General features: G+C 38.6%; 1 protein-coding gene across 2 annotated transcripts in view; it reads left to right on the plus strand.

Annotated features, from left to right (window-relative positions):
* PDCD6IP (programmed cell death 6 interacting protein) overlaps nucleotides 1–26,486 on the plus strand; it is a 68,142-nt gene that overhangs the window by 21,477 nt on the left and 20,179 nt on the right. The window contains exons 4-10 of one of the 2 annotated variants that reach the window (XM_065932949.1): nucleotides 4,933–5,060; nucleotides 7,318–7,471; nucleotides 8,654–8,754; nucleotides 11,028–11,159; nucleotides 18,632–18,854; nucleotides 20,149–20,272; nucleotides 26,067–26,244. In XM_065932949.1, coding sequence (XP_065789021.1) covers nucleotides 4,933–5,060; nucleotides 7,318–7,471; nucleotides 8,654–8,754; nucleotides 11,028–11,159; nucleotides 18,632–18,854; nucleotides 20,149–20,272; nucleotides 26,067–26,244 — 1,040 coding nt within the window. The remainder of the gene's footprint in view (nucleotides 1–4,932; nucleotides 5,061–7,317; nucleotides 7,472–8,653; nucleotides 8,755–11,027; nucleotides 11,160–18,631; nucleotides 18,855–20,148; nucleotides 20,273–26,066; nucleotides 26,245–26,486) is intronic. The other variant, XM_065932950.1, reaches the window with a different exon arrangement.

Raw genomic sequence — 26,486 nt, forward strand, 5'->3', positions numbered from 1 at the left:
AAGTAACTCCAGAAAGAATGAAGAGACGGAGCTAAAGCGAAAAAAATGCACAGTTGTGGATGAGAGTGGTGATGGAAGTAAAGTCCAATGCTGTAAACAGCAATGTTGCATAGGAACCTGGAATGTTAGGTCCATGAATCAAGGCAAATTGGAAGTGGTCAGACAGGAGATGGCAAGAGTGAACGTCGGTATTTTAGGAATCAGTGAACTAAAATGGACTGGAATGGGAGAATTTAATTCAAATGACCGTTATATCTACTACTGTGGGCAAGAATCCCTTAGAAGAAATGAAGTAGCCCTCATAGTCAATAAGAGTCCAAAATGCAGTACTTGGGTGCAATCTCAAAAATGACAGAATGATCTCTGTTTTCAAGGCAAGCCATTCAGTATCACAGTAATCCAGGTCTGTGCCCCAACCACTAGTGGCAAGGAAGCTGAGGTTGAGTGGTTCTATGAAGACCTACAAGATCTTCTAGAACTAACACCCCTAAAAGATGTCCTTTTCATCATAGGGGACTGGAACGCAAAAGTAGGAAGACAAGAGATACCTGGAGTAACAGGCAAGTTTGACCTTGGAGTACAAAACGGAGCAGGGAAAGGCTAACAGAGTTTTGCCGAGAGAATGGTAACCCTCTTCCAACAACACAGGAGAAGACTCTACACATGGACATCACCAGATGGTCAACACTGAAATCAGATTGATTATATTCTTTGCAGCCAAAGATGGAGAAGCTCTATACGGTCAGCAAAAACAAGACTGGGAGCTGACTGTGACTCACATCATGAACTCCTTATTGCCAAATTCAGACTTAAATTGAAGAAAGTAGGGAAAACCACTAAACCATTCAGGTATGACCTAAATCAAATCCCTTACAATTATACAGTGAAAGTGAGAAATAGATTCAAGGGGTTAGATCTGATAGACAGAGTGCCTGAAGAACTATGGATGGAAGTTCGTGACACTGTACAGGAGACAGTGATCGAGACCATCCCCGCGAAAAAGGAATGCAAAAAGGCAAAATGATCGTCTGAGGAGGCCTTAGAAATAGCTGAGAAAAGAAGAAAAGCTAAAGGCAAAGGAGAAAAAGAAAGCTGTACTTATCTGAATGCAGAGTTCCAGAGAATAGCAAGGAGAGATAAGAAAGCCTTCTTAAGTGAACAGTACAGAGAAATAGAGGAAAGCAATAGAATGGGAAAGACTAGAGATCTCTTCAAGAAAATTAGAGATACCAAGGGAATATTTCATGTAAAGATGGGTACAATAAGGACAGAAGTGGTAGGGACCTAACAGAAGCAGAAGATATTAAGAAGAGGTGGCAAGAATACACAGAAGAACTGTACAAAAAAGATCTTCATGACCCAGATAACCACGATGGTGTGATCATTCATGTAGAGCCAGACATCCTGGAATGCGAAGTCAAGTGGGCCTTAGGAAGCATCACTACTTTCCTAAATTAAGATATTAAGAAGAGGTGGCAAGAATACACAGAAGAACTGTACAAAAAAGATCTTCATGACCCAGATAACCACGATGGTGTGATCATTCATGTAGAGCCAGACATCCTGGAATGCGAAGTCAAGTGGGCCTTAGGAAGCATCACTACTTTCCTAAATTAAGATATTAAGAAGAGGTAGCAAGAATACACAGAAGAACTGTACAAAAAAGATCTTCATGACCCAGATAACCACGATGGTGTGATCATTCATGTAGAGCCAGACATCCTGGAATGCGAAGTCAAGTGGGCCTTAGGAAGCATCACTACTTTCCTAAATTAAGATATTAAGAAGAGGTGGCAAGAATACACAGAAGAACTGTACAAAAAAGATCTTCATGACCCAGATAACCACGATGGTGTGATCATTCATGTAGAGCCAGACATCCTGGAATGCGAAGTCAAGTGGGCCTTAGGAAGCATCACTATGAACAAAGCTAGTGGAGGTGATGGAATTCCAGTTGAGCTATTTCAAATCCTAAAAGTTGATCTGTGAAAAGTGCTGTACTCAATATGCCAGCAAATTTGGAAAACTCAGCAGTGGCAATAGGACTGGAAAAGGTCAGTTTTCATTCTGGTTCCAAAGAAAGGCAGTGTCAAAGAATGTTCAAACTACCACACAATTGCACTCATCTCACACACGTAGCAAAGTAATGCTCAGAATTGTCCAAGCCAGGCTTCAACAATACGTGAACTGTGAACTTGCAGATGTTCAAGCTGGATTTAGAAAAGGCAGAGGAACCAGAGATCAAATTGCCAACATCTGCTGAATCATCAAAAAAGTGAGAGAGTTCCAGCAAAACATCTATTTCTGCTTTATTGACTATGCCAGAGTCTTTGAATGTGTGAATCACAACAAACTATGGAAGATTCTTAAAGAGATGGGAATACCAGACCACCTTACCTGCCTCCTGAGAAATCTGTATGCAGGTCAAGATGCTTGCTCTTTGGAAGAAACACTATGACCAACTTAGCATATTAAAAAGCAGAAACATTGCCTTGCTGACAAAGATCCGTCTAGTCAAAGGTGTGGTTTTTCCTGTACTCATGTCCGAATGAAAGTTGGACCATAAAGAAAGCTGAGCGCTGAAGAATTGATGCTTTTGAACTGTGGTGTTGGAGAAGACTCTTGAGAGTCCCTTGGACTGCAAGGAGATTCAACCAGTTCATCCTAAAGGAGATCAGTCCTGGGTGTTCATTGGAAGGACTGATGCTGAAGCTGAAACTCCAGTACTTTGGCCACCTGATGCGAAGAACTGACTCATTGGAAAAGACCCTTATGCTGGGAAAGATTGAAGGCAGGAGGAGAAGGGGACAACTGAGGATGAGATGGTTGAATGGCATCATTGACTTGATGGACATGAGTTTGATTAAGCTCCAGGAGTTGATGGTGGACAGGGAAGCCTGGTGTGCTGCAGTCCATGGGGTCCCAAAGAGTGGCCATGACTGAGCAACTGAACTGAACTGAGGTTAGAGTAGCTGGTGTGTATGTCTGTTTTATGCTGCAGAAGCTAGAATTAGGTTGGAGGCAAGCTAAAAGCTGGCTATAATTATAGGGGAGACTACTAAAGTGCTATGTAACGAGTGTTTTACTTTATGACACTTCTGTATGGCACAGACACACAGCTGTAATGTTATTCTGATTTTCTTAGATGGTTTGCTCAGTGGTTTTGTCAGAAGCCTGATGATTATTTTGTTTGGTTTTCAATATTTGGCACATTATGTGAGATCTTGAATGTCACTATGATTGAATTTGTTCTGTGTGTGTGTGTGTATGCATGTTTAAAAAAAACCCATAACATAAAATATACTATCTTAATCAATTAATAAAAAATTTTTTCTTCTCCGCATTGCGTGGCTTGTGGGATCTTAGTTCCCTAGCTAGGGGCTGACTCTGGGCCCTAGCAGTGAAAGCACTGAGTCATAACCACTGGACTACCAGGGAATCCTCTGTCTTACTCAATGTTGAGTGTATAGTTCAGAGGTGTTAGGTGTATTCACATTGTGAAACATCTCTGGAACTTACTGATCTTGCAAATCTGAAACTCTGTGCCCTTTAAATAACAACTTCCCTTTTCACCCTTTCCCCAGTACTTGGTGACCACCATTCTACCTCTGTTTCTGTAAGTTTGACGTGGGTGGGATCATAGAGTGTTTGTCTTTTTATGACTAGCATGTTTTGCTTAGTGTAATGTCCTCAAGGTTCATCCATCTTATGGTATGTGATCGGATTTCTCTACTTTTTAAGCTGAATAATACTCCATTGTAAGTTTATACCATGGTTTGTTTCTGTTAATGAATCAGTGAATGGGTGAGTTGCTTCTACCTTTTGGCTACTGTGAATCATTCTGATATGAACATGGATGTAGAGATATCCCTGAGACTAAACCCTCCTGCTTTCATTTCTTCTGGGTTTATACTCAGAAGTGAAATTGTTGGATTAGGCAGTAATTTTATTTCTAATTTTTTGAGGGATCTTCATAGTGTTTTCCACATGGCTGCAACATTTTACATCTCCACCAACAGTACACAGTGGTCCTAGTCTCTCCACATGCCTGCCGAAAACTATTACATTCAGTTTTGTTTCTCTTTACTTAATTTTGGTTGTCCTGGGTCTTTGTTGCTGCGAGAGGGCTTTCAGTAGTTGGGGCAAGCGGGGCTACTCTGCATTGCAGTGAGTGGGCTTCTCATCGCGGGGACTTCTCTTGTGGAGCACAGGCTCCAGGTGCGTGGGCTTCAGGCGCCACAGCCCTCAGGCTCAGTGGTTGTGGCTTATGGGCTTCATTGCTCCACGCATGGCATGTGGAATCTTTCTTGACCAGGGATTGAACCTGTGTATTCTCTGCATTGGCAGGCGGATTCTTATCCACTCTACTGCTAGGGAAGTCCTCTATCTTGTTTGATAGTAGCTATCACAATTGATGTGAGAGGTGTAGATTCTTAGTCAGAATTGTATTTTAACCAGATGGTCTTCTAGTCCTCTGAGAGATACATTATTAACATAAGGATGTGAGACACAGAAGGCCAGGTGGGAGGTACTTCAAATTGCCATAGGTTTGTAGCAAGTGATAAACTGGTTTGAATGTCATGGGAAGGTATCATTTTGAGAGAGCTGATGGAAAAGTGGGAAGAATTTATTTGAATTGAATTTGAAGTGACGTGAGAATGACTTTTCATTTTGAATCTATTAGTGTGGATGAAAAGGGAAGGAAAGATGAATTTACTGATCCTTGAATTTTAGGTGATGAGAATATTGTTGTGGAAATAGATGCCTGGCAGGGCAGCTAGAAATATGGGAGCAGATCATGGGTGAGAAAACAGGTCTGAAAACTTGTTTGTGTGAGAGCCAGTGGGATAGAGGTCATAGTACTTCTCTTTGAAACATTCCTTTTCTTTAGAAAAATAATCTGATGAATTTTTCCTTCTCAATCTTTTGCAGCTCTTGCAAGCTTAGGATATGAAAAGAGCTGTGTGTTGTTCAATTGTGCAGCCTTAGCTAGCCAGATTGCAGCAGAACAGAACCTGGATAATGATGAAGGACTGAAAATCGCTGCTAAACATTATCAGGTACGCAGAACGGTAGTTACTACCCAACTGTCAACACTGAGTTGGATTGAATTGCAAATGATTTGCGTTTAGGGTTTATAAATGTTTCTTTACACACAGGTGCTTCCTTGAAAAGGAATGTACTTTTTAACTAATTGATACATTTTTTTTTTGAAGTCCTGAGATAAAAGAACATACTTGTAAACCCAGCTCTTGTTTTTCCTCACCATTGTACACCCAGCACCTAGCACAGTGCCTGGCACATGATAAAGGCTCAATAAACGTTGGAAGAAAAATTGATTAATTGTTTGAGATAAAATCTTTGGCGAGTCCCTTTTAAATGCATGACCTCATTTAAAATATTTGTACATTATTTTTGCATAATTTTTCTTAGCGAGATGTAGTTAAAATTTCACCAGTGTCACAAAAATTAAGACCTCTTGGCAAGAAAATTTTACCTCTGAGACTTGTGAAGAGGTCATAGTTAAATGTGGTCACATACGTAACGTTCTTAACTAAATGTAGGTTTTACATACAGTCGGTTACTAATATGGCATATTATTTGTTGATAGTGTATTGTTGACTCAGCTTTTTTTTGCTTCAACTTAAGCAAAAATAAGTGATAGTTGTTAAGTGGTAATCTATAATTATGTTTTCATGTTTTATATTGCTTTATCATTTACCAGGTATGTTCATGTTCTCTTGAAAACTTGGCGATGCATGCTGCATAATGTATTCTCGTTTTCCAGACAAGGGGACTAGAGGGCAGAAGTGTTAATACAGTGGTCCCCTGGGGTTTCAGGTCTTCTAAGTTTTAGGGAATCCCACATGGTCCTTGAACTGTCTCTCATGGTTCTGAAATTTGCTTGTTTCAGAGGTGGAGTTTGGTCTTTTCTATTGTTTAAGATTAGGGGAGTTGAGGAATGCTGTTCTGAGAAAGTGAGAGGAAAATGACTTGAAGCACACCGCATGCTCCCAGTTTTGGATGGGCACAGATGGCAGTCCTGACGCATAGACCTTTCCTTTGTGAGGCTATAAGTGGCAAGTTTTTTAAAATGTGAAAATGAATTAAAATTTTATTTAGTTTCCTATGCATTGTAAACTCCAGTTGTTGGCATGTAGATCTTAGAGGGCGTCCTGAGTTATTGAGGATACATTCCACTCTTACTCACAGCAAGGTTCCTAGTGTGAGGGAAAGAGATTCTCAGTCTCTTTCCAAGCCACGTGCTGCCAAGACACTCTGTGCCCTTGGGTAAGTGCTTCAATCTCTGTAGCTGTCCAGTCCTTTTTTGTGAATGGGAGACCAGATCCCTTGCGTTTGTAGTGTGTGATTCTGTTAATCTACTGAGCGTGTCAGCTGATCACTCCTTGGAGACATTCATCTAGTTTTATGATGCTTTCTGACTGCAGCAAGTGTGATGTTCACTTCAGTACAGTTTAACCCTGAGTTAGCTCTCTGTAGCTTAACTACATAACCCAGAGCTCCTTTTGATCCCAGATTGATGTCTGTCTTTTCCCCGGGGTCGGTTGTTTCATAAAAGCCAAGTTATTTTAGTGTTAGCCTCACTGCAGTGCTTGGTTGTGTCTGACTCTGTGACCCCGTGGCCTGCAGCCCACCAGGCTCCTCTCTCTGTGGGATTCCCAGGCAAGAACACAGGAGTGCGTAGCCATTTCCTTCTCCAGGGGATCTTCTGACCCAGGGGTGGGACCCAGGTCTCTTGTGCCTCCTGCATTGGCAGGTGGATTCTTTACCACTGTGCCACCTGGGAAGCTAAGCAAAATATAATTGAGAAGAAGAATCTAATGGGAAACGTTTTACCAGGGAGCTCTGAAAACCAAATAAAAAATCCTTGGCCATGGATCATCCTGCTGTTCCCCAGAGGACTAGGTATCAGCACTCTTTAATTATTTGAGAGATGAATTTGGGACCGAAGCAAGAACACTTTAGGACTAAAAACATTTTAATAATATCCCTGCCTCTGTTCACATGTTGGATTTTGAGGAAATATTTGCAAAAGTTGAATCAATTTGTCGCATCAGTTTACTTTGTTGCTGTTGAATGTCGAATGCATGTTAAATCTTATCCTGTAGTGTTTTTAGAAAAATATTCTTACCGTTGGTAGGTGAGACGTCTTGGGTCTGTTTTTCATAATATAAAAACTTAAGTACAGTAACTTGAACTGAGTTAACATTTAAAGTGGTTTTGTGTGTAATGGTAAAAAATTGTCTTGCTGAGTTCTTACAGATTTTAATGAAATTCTCCTTTTCCTCCCTCTAGTTTGCTAGTGGTGCCTTTTTACACATTAAAGAGACCGTTTTATCTGCCTTGAATAGAGAGCCCACTGTGGACATATCTCCAGACACTGTTGGGACCCTCAGCCTTATCATGCTGGCCCAGGCCCAAGAAGTGTTTTTTTTAAAAGCCACAAGAGGTAATTTCACTTTGTTCTCCATTTTGTTGCATGGGAAAAGAAGTGACAGGCTTTTAAAATAAGGTGATTATAATATGTTCAGTGTAGAACTTTCATCTTTGCATCTTTGACCTGTGGTTCATGGAAAAATTTCAACTTCCCTTTTCTGACCTTAAGGTGCTACAAACACACAGTTCAGAATGTAGGCTGTTTTTGAAGTCTTTTATGACTTGAAAAGTCATAAGATGTGTGTTATCATCTTAAAACACTGAACCCTGGAGTAGTAGTTATGTAGGTTTGAAACATCTAAAATTCATTCATTCATGAAATATTGTAATTACTGGGTACAGCTGTATGCCGGTCCCTGTGATAGGCTCTAGATGGAGTCAGCAGACAGAGAAGAGTTCTGTTTTTAGGAAGCTTGCAGTTTATCGTGGGGGAGATGATAAACAAGAAATTAAGCAGCCAAGGTAATTTTAGAGAGAGATAATTGCTATATGCAAAATAAGATGTGATGATGACTGGTGGTCTGGCTGTGGGATAAGGATGTAGGGGGAGTCATGATGTTTTTACATTCTTCAGTCAAGAAGAATTTCCTTGAGGAGGTCTTGTTTAAACTAGACTTATAACTAACAAGGAGGCGCCATCCCAGCAGAGTCCCTGGCCCTGTGAATGAGGGAATAAGGACACTTGTTCTAAGGCATGTAAGTTAGAGTGAGAGATAAGAACAAGGACTGAATGTACAGGTATAGAGGAATTGAACATAAGAGCAGTCCAGCAGGTGGAAGCTGAACGAACTGGAAAAGTTTTTCTTTGAAAATAACAGCTTATACTGAGATAGAATTCATATACAATAACATTTACCCTTTTAACATATACAGTTCATTGGTTTTTAGTATATTCAGTTTGGCAACCATCCCTAACTTATCTTATTTTAGAACATTGTCACCCCCAAAAGAGATGCCACAGCTACTGTCAGTCACTCTCCACTCCGGCTTCTGACAACTGCTCGTTTATTCTAACTCTCTGTATCTGCCCATGGAATAGTTAAGTTGTACGCAGGAGAATCAGTTTCATCAACAAGGATTTTGTAAGACAAATGTGTAAACTTGTGATCTTCATGTCTTCACTGAGTTACCATGACATATCAGATTATTTTATATTTATTTTCATTAAAATGATAAATTTAATATTTTATTCCAGATAAAATGAAAGATGCCATCATAGCTAAATTGGCTAATCAGGCTGCAGATTATTTTGGTGATGCTTTTAAACAGTGTCAATACAAAGATACTCTCCCCAAGGTCAGTTATTGTTTTTTGTAAATACTTGGTTGTTTTGCATGTGGAACTATTCGGACATTTTTGTGTCTTAAGCAAGTTGAAAATTATGATTTCTAAAGAAATTTGAAATTTAAGGGGAGGTATTTGAAGAGTATGTTTGTAGAAGTAGTTTTTAAGATGCATGACATTTTCTCTTTCTTATTTAGCGAATGCCTTTGCTTCTGTTCTTTACTAAATTTATTTTTCCAAGCTAAAACTCTTTCTGGAAAACTGTGAATACCTGTCTCCAGTAATTTTATCAGACCAGGGCATTGTTTTGAATCATTGGTCATTTGGTACAGCATGATACTTGAGCATGTTGATTATTCACCCTTTTAATTATTGTCCTGTTTTCTTAAAGATGAATCTTAAAGCACAAAAACAGACATAAAGACAAAAGGAAAAGGAAACTTAACAAATTCACCCCGTACTTTGATTAGAATTGAGTTTTGCCAACAGGGATAGAAACTTGGGCTGCTGTTGTACAGCTGAGGAATACAGCCGTCTAAAACCACGTGTCACAGGAAGTATTAACTGTTTTAATGTTAACCTTTCTGAAGCAGCATTTGAAGAGACTAGTCAGTGACGAGCGTTTGTAAATGATAAAGCAGATGATTAGACTGAGAAGTAAATTCAGTGTGCTTAAAAACAGAAGCTTACAGATTGAAATGTCATACGAGTCAACTGCTCTCTTTCAGAAATGTTCAAGGAATTCATTTTGTCTGTATGCTAGCAAATGGTATTTGTTACGTGCTTTTTTTAAGGGAAAATGATTTATAAGTTGTTTAGGAATCTTTATAAATTATGAAATTGCAGATAATTTTGTGGCAAAATAAAAAAGTATGAAAATACATCAACACATGAGTGTTGAGAATGAGCAGAATATGAGCACCAAGGAATTCGAAGTTTGCTGGAGATTAAAAATTCACCAAGAGATCAGTAGAAGAATTTGCCTAGGAATCTTAGGTAGTAATAAATAGTATTGCTGTTAAGAGACTTGGGATCTCCTCTCACCTTTTTTTCATCTGAAAGACCTCGTGATCAGCTGCACAGTGTACTGTTAAATCCTGTGGGGCCGTTAGTTCAGTCCTGTCCTGGCGAGAAGACAGTGTCACCTACAAAGACTTGGAAACTACCTCTGCACCACTCCTGGTATTCCTTGAAAAATCTCCTGTTTAAGTACTCAGTTGCTCCAGACTTAACCTTGAGAACTGGCATGAGTGCACTTTGAGATTTTAGATGTCTTTTATTTTTGCCTTTTGACTAATAAAGCTCATCAGGTATTTTCATATTCTAGTTATAAAACTGGAATATCTGCAAGTAGTGACCCAGGAAGCTAGGAAATTATTCCCTGGGAGACAGGAAAGCACACAAGGTAGTGATTCAGTTTTCATTTCTCTCATTATTATTTTTTTTGTCTAGACAGTGATTGTCTAGTATATTTCTTGGATATTATATGGCATGTACTTCCTAAAAACATTGAGCTTATAGGATTTGATATTTTGGAAGACCCTCTACTACTTTTTTGGTTCATGTTTTTGGATCTTCTAAAATCAGTTTTGGCTGGAATTTTTTTCAAAACAAATTAGGGCAAAGTAGCACTTTATCATATTAGTTATTAGCTCAGTGCATTTGTCTGTCTGCTATGTGTTTTTGAGTGTATGGTATTGAAATGTTAGTCTTTATGTGATGCTGAGTAATTTTTATATGGCTTAAAATCATTGTTATTAAAAGTCTCTTAGATTGTGAATTTAAGTGGGAACTTACTTCACTGTCTTTTGTCTTTTAAACATGATGAAACAGTCAGCTATAGAGCAGTTTCATTAGTATATGTGAGTAATGGTGTCTTAGTTAACTGAGAGCTGGGTAAGGGCTCACAAGAAAGCTGCTAAAGCCCGAGCTTGATGTTCCTCTGTGAATGTCCATTCTACTTCTCTTTCTAATGCATGCTTTCCTTTTTTCTTGGTAAACAAAATGTTGACTTCATGGCTTAAAGACAATTGTAAAAACTTAAATTGGCTACATTTAACAGTTAAAAAACCCAGTTGTTAATTCTAATTGGAAGAAAAAACCCCTGTATTCAAATTCATTGAATCCAGTCCACGCAAAATCATGTGGTCCTCTCTGTTTACACCTAATGACTAACCTATCTCTAAACTATTAATGGGGTGATTCTAATTTCTGTCTCCTTTTCCTTTTTCTTCCTGCATCCCATGTTGTCTGGTGATTTGTGTGGTTGGACTCTCCCTGGTCAGTATTTTTATTTCCAGGAGGTGTTCCCTGTCTTGGCTGCAAAGCATTGTATCATGCAGGCCTATGCTGAGTACCACCAGTCTATCCTGGCAAAACAGCAGAAGAAATTTGGAGAAGAGATTGCACGGCTACAGGTGAGTTTCTGAGAAATAAATATTTAAGTCACTTCTTGAATACTTGGATTTCCTTTTTCTTCTTTTTTTTAGTGAGATTCCAAAGTTTGCTCATAAAAAGCTTTCCCATTCATTTCACCTGTCCGTGAAGATGGGTGATTGTTTTTATTTTTTAGACTATGAAGGAAATGGCAACCCACTCCAGTGTTCTTGCATGGGAAATCCAATGGACAGTGGAGGCTGGTGGGCTGCAGTACGTTGCGTCACAGAGTCTGATGTGACAGAGCAACTGAGCACAGGACAGCATACCTACTGTGTGCTTTTTGAAGTTTCCTATTGTATCTAAAAATTTCACGTTAACTTTGCATTCAGTTCTCTTTTATTTACTCATGTTTATTTTAGTTTAAAATACTCTAAATTAATTTTCATGCTCCAGAAAGGATGTGGAGTGCTTAACTTGTGGCATAGCCTTGGTCTATATTGGGTCATAAATTCCATAGTTTGAGAAGGACAATGGTAATCTATATAAATAGATTTTGTAATCAGCAGACTACCTTCTATGCTGTTGTATTTGCCCTAGGCGTACAAGTAATTTGCTATGACATCTGGGGCAGCTTTGCAGCAGGGGTGAGCGCTGTTACACGAATTGTTTGTATTTTGAGAGTTGGTCAGCAGATGGTAGGAAGAGGACTGTTAAGGAAATTTAAGTATGGACTAGTATTAGAAGATACAGTGCAACTGTTACTTAGGAAGTTCAGTGTAATTAGTCTTTTCATGAGAAGAGAAACCCAAGTCTTATTAAAAAATAAAATACATGCTTGTGTTATACTCCACACTGACAAAATCAGAGAAAGGCACACTCAGATTATCAAACATTTATTTGTCCAGGGATTCACTTTGGTTGTAGTAACTTAGCATCATATGAAAGCAGATGAAAACATGCCTCTGAGAAAGGGGTTTCTAGGGGAAAGTTTTTTTCAGGGTAGCATATTTAAAGTCTCAGGAGTATTGATTGAAAGAAAAGCACACAGCATAAGAGTTGGAGTGTAAGTTTTATTCAGGGACTTTACTGAGGACTGTGGCCTAGGGGGTGGCCTTTCAGTAGCTCCGAGGAACCCTTTCTGAAGAGGTAGGGGAGAAACCAGCTCATATTTGATTTTGATGAGAGAGTACTGCCAGTCACGCATACCTTTTAGTAAAAGATGACTGCTAGTCACAAAGAACAAATATCCCAGGTTAATGATTTTAGTGCTTTTCTGTGTTTGGGAAGATACAGGAATCTGGATTCATTAAAATTCTTCCTGAGATAGACATCTGTCTGAGGGGCCTGTTTTTCCAGAGTGTGAGGAGTGTCTCATCTTGTTTTTCATCCTGAATTCCTCTCAGGGTCCACTGTTGGTCAGCCACTTCAGTGGGTATTGACTAGATGGCAAATTGGTCTTTGTTTTACAGAAGTGTAGCTTCTTTATTTTGGGGGAATTCTGGAACTTTTATACTCAAAGGAGTATTCTCTATAAACCAGCTATATAAGATCTGCTTTTGAAATGTTAATCTAATTTTTAAAAGCTCTTTGGAAAAGGAAGCTATTTCAAGTTCACACAGGAGATAAGAGCTTCTTTCACTTTTAGACACTTTTTTCAGCTATACACCTGAAGAGTGTATAGCTTCAATTACACAGCTTTAGTCATATGTCGGAAGTTAACAACATGAATACGTACTGATTCATGTCTCCAGGGGCTGTTCCTCTTTCCATTAGGTATGAGATGTATTTTTTTACTTGATTTGAGCTCAGACATAGGCAAACAGAACAAAACAGACAAAAAAGATGAATGCTAAGTCATATTCTATGCAGTCTCTTGCTCAGAATGCCCCATGTTCCTGATGGTTGCACCATTCAGTCAGTTTTGCAATCATTGTTAACAGTAATGGAGGAAAGCGTATTAGTCATGAGCAAGCCGGAAGTAAAAAACAAAATCACAGGATGCAGGAATATCACAGCAATTGGTAAGATAGCAAAGGGAAAATTGCTGTGGTTGCTTCACTTCTGGGGCCAAGAAAATTGTACCTGGGCTCACACAGCTCATGAAGTGCATTTCTTGGACAGTGTAGTTATTAGGCTCCAGGAGGTGGGTCTACTTGATCATCCCGGCAGGTCTCTAAAGCTACCAAGGCTCAATTTTAAAAAAGACATAAAGATCCAGTTGACCCTTGAAGAACACAGATTTGAACTGTCCAGTCAACTTATATGCAGGTGTATTTCAATGAATTAAGTACTTGGCTCTCCATACTGGCAGCTTCTGAATATGTGGATTCAGCCAACTGCTGGTCGTGTACTGTGTTTAATCTGCAGACACAGAATCTGTAGGTACGAGGGCCAGCTATAGGACTGGAGCATTCAGATTTTAGTGCCTGTGAGGAGTCCTGGAACCAATCCCCCACAAATACTAAGGGATATATATAGATATAAAATTATGACTCAGATAAAATGGATACATACCAGATATTTATTTAATTCATTAATGAGGAGTCTAATAGGGTGATAAAACTGATTTTATGAAAGTATTGCCTTTTTCTTTGTTAGATACTAGTTTGTAGGTATTAAGGAGAGTGTCCTCATTAGATACGTGCTGAGATATTTAGGGATGAAGGGTTGTGATGTCTGAACTTCAGTTTCAAATAGTTATGTAAAAAGAAAAGGTCTGTGTATATGTGGGAAAGAGAGCAAATATGACAAAATTGGCAACAGTTGTTACAAGAGGAGGTGTTTTTTCTCAATTGTTCTGTTCTTTTAATTTTTCTATGAACTTGAAAATTTTCAATATAAGAATTGGGGAAAACAGGTATACACTTAGCTGATCTCTGCCTTTTCTCTTCTGTTTTATTCCCCATATCCTTTTCCCCCACTGCCTCATAAGTAATTTTCACTTATTTCTTGTTTAATCCTTTCAGTGTTGTTTTTTTAAAAATTCTGTTTGAAAATATAAGCAGATATCTACGCATGTGCATGCACACTTAATGCACATTCTTAACTTTCCTTTTCTTTATAAGAGCTCGTATGCCTTGGGTGGCACATTGGTAAAGAACCCACCTGCCAGTGCAGGAGACACAAGAATCGCGGGTTTGATCTCTGGGTCGGGAAGATCCCTTGGAGTAGGAAATGCCAACCCACTCCAGTATTCTTGCCTGGGAAATCCCATGGACAGAGGAGCCTGGCAGGCTGCATCAGACATGACTGAGCAACTGAGCACATACATGCTATGTGTAGTGTTGTGCATCTTATTTTTCTCATATAGCATATTGAAGCCCTCTCCATTTTATACAGCAGCAAAGAGACCTTTCTCATTTCTCTTTAGAGCTGCATTGTACCTCATTATATAAACCACACGTTATTGCTGGATACTTGCGTGTTTCCAAGATTTGTTATTGCAAACCACACCGCAGTGATTAATTATGTGAATGTGGCATTTTGTGTTTCAGTAGTTGTCTTCGCTCAGGCTTCCATAACAAAATACCATAGATTGGGTGGTTTAAACAACAGAAATTTATTTTCTCATAGTTCAGGAGGCTGGAATTCTGAGGGTGTCAGGATGGTTGGCTTACATGCTGCTAGCCTGACTTCTTGCTGTGTACTTTTATGGTAGGGAGAGACGGCATGCTTTCTGGGGTCTCTTCTTAAAAGGGCACTAATCCTTTCATGAGGGCCCCATCCTCATGACTTCTCCGTGATCTCCCAAAGGCTCCATGTCCAAGTACCATCTCTTGGGAAGTTAGAGCATCAACTTACAAATTTTGAGGGCGTGGGGGTGGGGACACAGTTCAGTCCATAGCAGCAGGTATACCTTAAATTCCTAGAAATGGGATTGCTGATATCAAAGTATAAGTACATCTGTAATTCATTGTATATTATATTCAATGGATCAATCTTTGATCCACTTGGAGTTTATCCTGATAGGTGATGTGAAGGATGGATCCAATTTTAATTTTTTCAGATGGCTACCCAGTTGTCTTCAGATCATTTACTGCAATGACTTTCTTTACCCCATTGCATTTTGACTTTATCGCTTACTAAATCCTTCATATGTATTTGGGTCTATTTTGGAGCTTTTTATTCTGCTACATTGGCCTGTTTTATCTGTTCATGTTCCAGCTATACCATTTGAATATTGACACTTTAGAATGTTTTAATACCTAATTGGTATTGATCATCTCTCATTTCCTGAATTTCTTAATTGTTCCTGCTTCTGCATCTGTATGAATTTTATTTAAGTATTATGGAAAGCTTCAAACATATATATATATATATATATATATATATAAGAATCATCAAATATCTATTACCCAGTTTCAATGATTATCAGTGTTTTCTGTGTCTCATCTGTTCCCCCTTCCTCTTATTTTTTTGATGTATTTACAGCTATCTCACGTATCTCATCCTTAAGTTACTTCAGTATATGCCTCTAATAGATAAGACTTAAAGAAATTAAAACCATGGTGTCATCTTATCTAGTACAGTTAATACCAGTTCATAAGTTAGTAACCTAATATTACCCAGACCTAGTTTAGTTTGCTTTAATTTTTTCTAAAATGTGCTTTTATAGTTTGTTCAAATAAGATTCATGCACCGTCCTCACAGTGCATTTGGTTGATGCATCTCTTGAATTTTCAGTTTGTAATGGCCTCTGCTCCCCAGCTGCCACGTTGAGTTGTCCTTACTTTTTCTTGTTTTGTGTGTTTCTTACAGTGGTTTCTGTGATACCTATTACCCCTTCCATGTTTTTGCATAAATATTTCAGTCTTTTCTTAAATGGTTCCCAGTTCTCTTCACTGAGCTCTTTGGGTCTCGTTTCACATTCCGTTGCCATCAGAATATCACCCACTGTGACCTGAGTTTTACCTGCTGTTATCTTGCTATCTGAATATCATCTCTATTCATACTTTGTGTCCTTTTGGCACTGTGATTGCATCCTTACCTCTTTTAGCTTATTTTGCCTTTTTTAGCAGGCTGTGTTCTTTCGCTTGTGGCAGCATTTCTTTTTCTTTTTTCTTTTGACTGTGCCGCACGGCTTGCGTGATCTTCGTTCCCTGACCAGGGATTGAACCTGGGGCCACAGCAGTGAAGGTGCAGAGTCCTAACCACTGGACCACCAGTGGCTACCTGTGGCAACATTTTCTTTGGTGAATTTTTGTTATCTGTTGAAAAGATAACAAGATAAGTGCTCATTTCCACCCTCTTCCTTGTGGTTTCTTTGTGTTGAGGCAGGTGGAATGCCTTTTCGGTTACTTGTATTTGAATAAGCTTGATTTTAGTCGAAGAGATTCCTGGGTGGGGGAACACCGGGTATCTTTCCAAGCCTTCTAGTGTATGGCCCCTCCCCTCTGGTTCTCAAAGCCTGGTGTAGGCAGGATTCCACTTTTGTGCCTATATTTCCCAGACTTCCGCCCAGCTTTTGCTTTTCCAGGTGGTTTATCTGCTATAACAGTTTGTATTTTGTGGGCATTTTCTGAGTGCTCATCCCTTTTCCTCCTCCCCACTTTTCTGCTTACCCAGTATCCCTGCTCTTGTCATTATCTGCCTTGTTGGGACGAGGCCCCTCAGTATTCCGGTTTTTCCTTTGACCCTTGCGTGGCTCCAGGAGGCCGTTTGGCTTTGCCTTTATCATCAGCTGGCAGCTGTCACCTCATTGCATTTCATTGTTTTCAGATTTGCTTAACTAAGCACGTTCCCCTCAGGGTGGGCCCTTCGCCTTCCCTTCTTTCTCCTGCTCTGTTCAGCATTTCTTTTGCACCTAATACCAATTTTGCTATTTAGGAGAGTGATCACATTTACAAGTCAAATTTGATGTACAAATTTAAAAAGTGGTTTAAATTTGTGTGTTTTCCCGTCTCCTAGTTTACACTAAAGATGTAGCTTTTGTTTGTTTTGGTTATCCTGATTTCTATTTCATATTAATCTTGCACAAATATTTCAAAATTTCTTTTTTTCTTTCCTGTTGCTAGTAACTGGATTTTTTGGGGGCAGGGGTATCTTTTCAGATTGGTGGTGGTTTATCTGTATTTTCTATGTTGATTTTGTATCTAAGCTACCTCCTAAATAGTTGGTTCTTTTAGATTTTTCTGGTATGCAAATAAATATATCACCTGTAAATAATAAATTGTTCCTTTGCTAAATTTTATACCTCTAATTTCATTCTTTTGTCTGGTTATTTTTACATGGTCAATGTTCATGATGATCCTGGTGATCTTTGTTTTATTTCAGCTCTAGGAATATTTTATTTTTCTGCTAAGCATGATATCAGCATTGAGGGTTAAGATTTTAACATATTAAGGAACTGGATATTTATTTTTATTTTACTAAGATTTAAGAAATGTCAAGAGTGAATATTTTATCAAATGATTTTGGCAGCATCTATGAGATAATTTGATTTTTTTAAACTTAAATTTATTATTTGGAGAATTACATAAATAGGTTTTCTAACATTAAGCCATTCTTATAATCTTGTAATTTTGATGTTTTTATCTTTTGGTGTTTTTGCTTTATGTCTTCATGTGATCACTACAGATGTTCTTTATAAGTCTGAGACTATTATGTATTCTCTAATTGTGGAGTCCAGGGTTCTCCATGTCTGGTAAATCAAACTCATTAATTGTGTTGTTCAGAACTTCTGTAATCTTAAACATTTTTGGTTTACTTGGTCCATTTATTGCTGAGACAAAGAGTGTTAAAATCATTCACTCTAATAATAAAATGGATAGATTTATCCGTTTTTTATTATAATTGTTTATGTAGATAAAGGCTTTCAAATACAACATTTGTGAAGTTTATATCTTTCTGGCAAATTGTCAAATGTTTTTACTGAATTTATCCTCAATATTTTTTGACTTATCTATTTTATTTGGCATTACTGTACCTAAGTAATTTGAGCCTAAATTTTTTATGTTCATCTTTTGTATCACAAGGGCAACTTTTAAAGGAGAAAGTCCGATTGTTGCTGACATGACATGCTTTCTTGTTGTTTTTCTGTGTTGCAGAGTTTTTTTCTGACCCACCATTTTCATTCCACATGTAGCCCTTTGAGGTTTCTGTCTTTATGTGGGGTTGGGGTGGTGAAGGGGATGTTTCTTCTTTCTAGTTTATTGTCTTAGGTAGTTTCAAGACCCCCTGTCTAAAGTCTCCCTGAGGGCTTTTAATGCATTTTAACTGCTAGTCCTTTGGATACAGAAATACCCAACAGCCAGAGATAGCTTTCCTCAGTTTATAGTTTTGATTTCTTTTACTCTCTTGGTAATTCACTCATGTCTTAGAGGGGTGTCTGCTATGTATTCTACATTTTTGATATTTTGGTATTTTTTGATAAGAGAATTTCTAGGTTGTTCTGTTGATCACAATGCTAGTAATGCTAGTCTTTAAAGATTTTTTTAAAAATCCAAAGCTTTGGTATTTGTTGGAAAAAAAGAAAACTTTTTTTTTTTCTTTTTTAACATTTTCTTGCTAGCATGCAGCAGAATTGATAAAAACAGTGGCATCTCGCTATGATGAATATGTCAATGTGAAGGAATTTTCTGACAAAATCAACCGTGCCCTTACTGCAGCAAAGAAGGACAATGACTTCATCTATCATGATCGAGTGCCAGACCTTAAAGATCTAGACCCTATTGGCAAAGCCACACTTGTGAAATCTACTCCAGTCAATGTACCCATCAGCCAGAAATTCACCGGTATGTCAGCTATTCAGAGGCACTTTAGTGTTACTTATTTTTTCTCCAGTTTAATCTATTGTTTGTAGCTAAAATCACATAGTTGCAGTTGTGTGCTTTGTATATAATTTTATTCATGTTCAAAATGAATTTTATTCATGTTAACAGTGAAATTTTAAGATGGACAGTAAATGGTAGTAAAGCATAAAGTATACAACAGAGTCTGAAAACTTGAAACTGGGTAATTATAAAGACTTAAATGAGCACTTGTCTTTTTGTTGACATTTGTTATTTAAGATTCTGGTATTAAAAATAAATACATATAAGTATGACTTTAAAAATATAAGCTTCTGGAGTCATGGTTGTATCAGATAAAAATGTCATAATATCCTTGACTATTGTAGGTCTGTGCAATACATTGTAGGTGAGACCCTGGGGACCTAATATTTCTAAGTTATTGGATGGTTATTTTATAGTTGGCCGTCTGTATCTGTGGTTCCCCAGCCCTGAATTCAAAGCAACTGCTGACTGAAAATATTGACAGAAAAAAATTTCCAGAAAGTGCCCAAAAGAGCAAAACTTGAATTTGCAGTACTCTGGCAACTGTTCACATAGCATTTACATTGTGTTAAGTATTATAAATAAGTTAGAAATGTTTTAAAGTATATGAGAGAATATGTGTAAGTTATATGCAAACACTATGCCATTTTATGTAAGAGACTTGAGCATCCTTGGAGTTTGGTACCCACTGAGGGTCCTGGAACCAGTCCCCTGAGGTACCATGGGACTACTGTACTTATTTCTGTTTAACAGGCTCAAAGTGTTTACCATGTGCCAGAAATTCTTTTAGCACTTTAAAATATTAGTTCATTTACTTCTCACAGCAGCTACGTGAGACAGTTATGGTTATTACCCTCATTTGACTGCTGAGTATACTGATGCAGAGTGGTTAAGTCATTTGCTCAAGGTTGCAGAACCAGGAAGTGATAGAGCTGCAAACCATGGTACTGTGGTCAGTTTTATCAATGAATGAGTATTTTCTCTTGTGTATATCTTCTTCACCAAAGATCTCTTAAACTTAATGATAAACACATCTTTAAGAAAATTAAGTTCAGAGGAAAAGCCTTCATTATCATTGCCCGTGAATACAGTGATCTAAAAATTCTCTTTATCATTGTCTTTTCAATAGATTTAGTTTTGTTCTTTAAATGTTTGAAGACTTTTAATGTGAATATTGGAAAGGAGATATGAATAGTCACTTTACAGTTGTGAATTTTTCTCTTAAAATTTTATTGAAATTGATTCCTCATTTTAGATCTGTTTGAGAAGATGGTTCCTGTGTCAGTGCAGCAGTCTTTGGCTGCCTACAATCAGAGGAAAGCTGATTTAGTCAACAGATCAATTGCTCAGATGAGAGAAGCCACCACTTTGGCAAATGGGTAAGTAGGGCTTAACTTTCATAAATTTATCTGAATTCCTGATGTTTCCTGATGGATTATTTATGAACATTGTACTTTTCTGAGCTTAGAACTGAATATTAAGGATATTTGAAATAGCAAATATAGACACACATACTTTTCTTGGGGACACTATATTTATTGAACCCCAACAACAAGGCAGATATAATTAGAATAAATTTAATTACAGAAACAAAGTGAAAATTTGTGGCCACTGATTTGTATTTTGGGGGTATTTATTTGAGGGAAATGAGAAGTAGAAATGAACTTTAAAGTTCAGATAAATGTACATTCAGTATTCTGAACAAGTTCTTCTTTTTGGTGGACTGAAGACAAAATAATTTATCATTTTAAAAAAAAATATTAAGTGTAATTTTACACAAAATAAATCCACTTTAAGTGTATAGTCGTTTTTGATAAATGTGTGTGGCCATGTAACTACCCTCCACGATCAAGACAGAGAACATTGCTATTACCTGAGAAAAATTCCCTCATGCCTGTCTGTTCAGTGTCTTCTCGACCCTCTAGCCACGTCTGATCTGCTCCCTGTCACCATAGGTTAGTTTTACCTTTTATATAATTTTAATATAAATGCAATTAGTATAGTGTGTGCAATATGTAGATTTTATAGTGTTTTGTATACAGTAAATAGTACATTGCATATATATAGTATGTTATATACAGTGTATGGTATTGTTATAGTAATGTATAGTGTATAGTAATGTACAGCATGTAACAGTATATATTAAAAATATCTTGGGCTTCTTTCACTTGGTATAATCATGGTTTATGTATCAGTTCGATCCCTTTTATTACTTAGTAGTATTCCTTTTTATGGCCACATAGTCTGTTACTTTTACCTATTGATGGACATTTTGGTTGTTATGAGCATTGATGTCCACATCTTTGTGTGGACAGGTTTTATTTCTCATGAGCAAATAACCTAGGATTACAGAATTGTTGAATTGTGTGGTTAGTGTATGTTTACTTCTCTTGAAATGGCCAGAAGGTTTTCCAGAGTCGTTGTTCCTGCGCTGGTTGAGAAGTGCGCTTTCTCGGCACTCCGTCAGAACTTAGCATTGGCAGTCTCTCTAATTTTAGCTGTTTTGGTGTGTGTGTAGCAGTGTCTCATTGTGGTTTAGTTTGCATTCCCCCTGGTGACTAATGATGTTGAGCAACTCTTCATGTGCTTATTAGCCATGTCTTTTGTGAAGTGTTGAAATCTATTGCTCATTTTTCTTCTTAATAATCTTTAAAGAGTTCTTTAGATATTCTAGAGGTAAATCCTTTGTCAGATATGTTACTGAGTTTTTTTTCCGCCTAGTCTTGTTTGCCTTTTCATGTTTTTAATTTTGATGAATGAGTAAGTTTTGACCTCATTATTCTTTTTCCAGCAGTAAGGCAGCGTAAGTTTACCCTAATATTCCTCCCATTATGTAAATGAAATAATAGAATAATAGTTATTGTGCCACAAAACAAATGGAAATTCTGTATTAATATGTACATCAACTATGTCCTCTTGACATTATGCCTAGATGATGTGAAATTGGGTGTTAGTTCTAGAAGGTCTTGTAGGTCTTCATAGAACTGTTCAGCTTCTTTAGCATTAGTGGTCGGGGCATAGACTTGGATTACTGTGATATTGAATGGTTTGCCTTGGAAATGAACAGAGATCATTCTCTCGTTTTTGAGATTGCATCCAAGTACTGCATTTCGGACTCTTGTTTACTATGAGGGCTACTCCATTTTTTCTAAGGGATTCTTGTCCACAGTAGTAGATATAATGGTCATCTGAGTTAAATTCACCCATTCCAGTCCATCTTAGTTCACTGGTTCCTAAAATGTTGATGTTCACTCTTGCCATCTTCTGTTTGACCACTTGCAATTTGCCTTGGTTCATGGACGTAGCATTCAAGGTTCTTATGCAGTATTGCTCTTTACAGCATCGGGCTTTACTTCCATCACCGGTCACATCCACAGCTGGGTGTTGTTTTTGCTTCGGCTCCGTCTCTTCATTGTTTCTGGAGTTATTTCTCTACCAATCTCCAGTAGCATACTGGGCACCTGAACTGGGAAGTTCATATTTCAGTGTCCTGTCTTTTCGCCTTTTCATATTGTTCATGGGGTTCTCACGGCAAGAATACTGAAGTGGTTTGCTATTCCCTTCTCCAGTGGACCACATTTAGTCAGAACTCTCCATCATGACCCATCTGTCTTGGGTGGCCCTACATGGCATGGCTCATAGTTTCATTGAGTTAAACAACTCTGTGGTCCATGTGGTCAGTTTGGTTAGTCTTCTGTGATTGTGGTTTTCATTCTGTCTGCTCTCTGATGGAGAAGGACAAGAGGCTTATGAAAGCTTCCTGATGGGAGAGATTGAGGGGGGAAACTCGGTCTTATTCTGATGGATGGGGCTATGCCCAGTAAATCTTTAATCCAATTTTCTGTTGATGGGTGGGGCTGTGTTCCCTCCCTGTTGTTTGACCTGAGGCCAAACTATGGTAGAGGTAATGAAAATAATGGTGACCTCCTCAAAAGGTCCTCTGCATGCACTGCGACGCTCAGTGCCCCCAACCCTGTAGCAGGCCACCGCTGACCCATGCCTCCTCTGGCGACGACTCCTGGACTCTCGTGGGCAAGTCTGGGTCAGTCTCTCATGGGGCCACTGGTCCTTTCTCCTGGGTCCTGGTGTGTCCAGGGTTTTGTTATACCCTCCAAGAGTTTGTTTCCCCAGTCCTGTTTAAGTTCTGGTGTAAGTCTCTGGGTCCTGGTGCACACAGGGTTTGTTTGAGCCCTCCGAGTGTGTCTGGTGGGTATGGGGTTTGATTCTAAACATGATTTTGCCTCTCCTACCATCCTGCTGGGGCTTCTCCTTTGCCCTTGGATGTGGGGTATCTTTTTTGGTGGGCTCTAACACTCTCCTTTCGACGGTTGTTCAGCAACAAGTTGTAATTTTGGAGTTCTTGCAGGAGAAGATGAGCCTCTTTTCATTATAGGGGACTGGAATATAAAAGTAGGAAATCAAGAGATACCTGGAGTAACAGGAAAATTTGGCTTTGCAGTACAAAATGAAGCAGGTCAAAGGTTAACAGTTTTGCCAAGAGAACGCACTGGTCATAGCAAACACCCTCTTCCAACAACAAAAGAGAAGACTACACATGGACATCACCAGATGGTCAACACCAAAATCAGATTCATTATATCCTTTGCGGCCAAAGATGGAGAAGCTCTATATAGTCAGTAAAAGCAAGATTGGGAGCTGACTGTGGCTCAGATCATGAACTCCTTGTTGCCAAATTTAGACTTAAAGTGAAGAAAGTAGGGAAAACCACCAGACCATTCAGGTATGATCTAAAACAAATCCCTTATGACTGTACAGTGGAAGTGAGAAATAAGATTTAAGGGACTAGATCTGATAGAGTGCCTGAAGAACTATGGACGGAGGTTTGTGACATTGTACAGGAGGCAGTGATCAAGACCATCCCACAAAATAAAATGCAAAAAGGCAAAATGGTTGTCTGAGTAGGCCTTACAAATAGCTGAGAAAAGGAGAGAAGTGAAAGGCAAAAGAGAAACGGAAAGATATACCCCTTTGAATGCAGAGTTCCAGAGAATAGCAAGGAGAGATAAGAAAGTCTTCTTCAGTGATCAGTGCAAAGAAATAGAGGAAAACAACAGAATGGGAAAGACTAGAGATCTGTTCAAGAAATTAGTGATACCAAGGGAACATTTCATGCAAAGATGGGCACAGTAAGGACAGAAGTGGTATGGACCTAACAGAAGCCGAAGATATTAAGAAGAGGTGGCAAGAATACACAGAAGAACTGTACAAAAAAGTTCTTCATGATCCAGATAATCACAGTGGTGTGATCACTAACCTAGAGCCAGACATCCTGGAATGCAAAGTCAAGTGGGCCTTAGTCAAGGAAGCATCACTATGAACAAAGCTAGTGGAGGTGATGGAATTCCAGTTGAGCTATTTCAAATCCTAAAAGTTGATCTGTGAAAAGTGCTGCACTCAATATGCCAGCAAATTTGGAAAACTCAACAGTGGTGACAGGACTGGAAAAGGTCAGTTTTTATTCCAGTCTCAAAGGCAATGCCAAAGAATGTTCAAACCACCACACAATTGCACTCATCTCATATGCTAGCAAAGTAATGCTCAGAATTCTCCAAACCAGGCTTCAACAGTACGTGAACTGTGAACTTTCAGATGTTCAAGCTGGATTTAGAAAAGGCATAGGAACCAGAGATCAAATTGCCAACATCCACTGGATCATTGACAAAGCAAGAGAGTTCCAGAGAAACATCTATTTCTGCTTTATTGACTATGCCAAAGCCTTTGACTGTGTGGATCACAACAAACTATGGAAAATTCTTAAAGAGATGGGAATGCCAGACCATCTGACCTGCCTCCTGAGAAATCTGTGTGCAGGTCAGGAAGCAACAGTTAGAACTGGACATGGAACAATACTGGTTTCAGATAGGGAAAGGAATACATCAAGGCTATATATTGTCACTGTGCTTATTTAACTTATATGCAGAGTATATCAGGAGAAAAGCTGGGCTGGATGAAGCACAAGCTGGAATCAAGTTTGCCGGGAGAAATATCAATAACCTCAGATATGCAGATGACACCTCCCTTATGGCAGAAAGCAAAGAAGATCTAAAGATCCTTTGGATGCAAGTGAAAGACGAGAGTGAAAAAACTAGCTTAAAACTCAACATTTAGAAAACTAAGATCATGGCATCCGGTCCCATCACTTCATGGGAAATAGATGGAGAAACAGTGGAAACAGTGGCTGACTTTATTTTTCTGGCCTCCAAAATCACTGTGGATGGTGACTGCAGCCATGAAATTAAAAGACACTTGCTCCTTGGAAGGAAAGCTGTGATCAACCTAGACAGCTTTATTAAAAAGCAGAAACATTACTTTGCCAACAAAGATCTGTCTAGTCAAAGCCATGGTTTTTCCAGTAGTCATTTATGGATATGAGAGTTGGACTGTAAAGAAAGCTGAGTGTTGAAGAATTGATGCTTTTGAACTGTGGTGTTGGAGAAGACTCTTGAGAGTCCTTTGGACTACAAGGAGATCCAACCAGTCAGTCCTGAATATTCACTGGAAGGACTGATGCTGAAGCTGAAACTCCAAAACTCTGGCCACCTGATGTGAAGAACTGACTCACTAGAAAAGAACCTGTTGCTGGGAAAGATTGAAGGCAGGAGGAGAAGGGGACGACAGAGGATGAGATGGTTGGATGGCATCACCAACTCGATGGACATGAGCTTGAGTAAGCTCCGGGAGTTGGTGATGGACAGGGAAGCCTGTTGTGCTACAATGCATGGGGTCACAGAGTTGGACACGACTGAGCGACTGAGCTGATGTGAAATTATAACTATTTTGTGTATTATTTCTTTTTTGTCACTGACAGTATAACAATCAGGAGTGTGATAAATTCTATTTTTAAAATAGAATTTTTGACTTTTAATTACTTAGAGTGAAAGAAGTAAAGTTTAACCAGTGAGCCAAAGGTATCTAGTATTTTTTAAGGTAACTTTTTTACTTTTTGGCTCTCGGTTCTGAACTGTGAACCTAATTTAATCCTCTAATGAGTTTTTGTTTAATTTTATCAATTCCTGATTTTCTGTTTTTCCTTTGGGTTTGCTTTATGTTTCCATTTGTAGCGCTTATCCACTTCTTTGGAGTGATAAGTCTGCTGCTAGTGTTTGAAAGATGTATTAGACCTTTAGATGACATAGTATCTCATTTTTTCAGGGTGTTAGCTTCCCTTAATCTTCCAGCAGCAATTGAAGATATATCTGGAGATACCGTACCTCAGTCTATATTGACCAAGTCCACATCTGTGATTGAACAGGGAGGCATCCAGACTGTTGATCAGTTGATCAAAGAGCTACCTGAACTTCTGCAAAGAAATAGAGAAATTCTCGATGAGGTACGTTTTAAGAGATTTGCTTTTCAGGTAAATAAAATACTCTTTGGCCCCTTGGTGTCCAGCAGGGATTGGGACAGGAGGTTTCTTCCTGTGGTTTCACAAGGTAGCGCTCATCATTCAGGTGAATTTATTGTGGCCCATAGTCTGCCCTTCAGCGTCAAGAGGAATTCTGAGTGAAAATGGGTTCATATGTCTTAAGGGTATGTAAGTGCGCATTAATGAAACTTACCTGACCATTGTGT

This window comes from Muntiacus reevesi, chromosome 4, assembly GCF_963930625.1.
Source record: "Muntiacus reevesi chromosome 4, mMunRee1.1, whole genome shotgun sequence".
Lineage (NCBI taxonomy): Eukaryota > Metazoa > Chordata > Mammalia > Artiodactyla > Cervidae > Muntiacus > Muntiacus reevesi.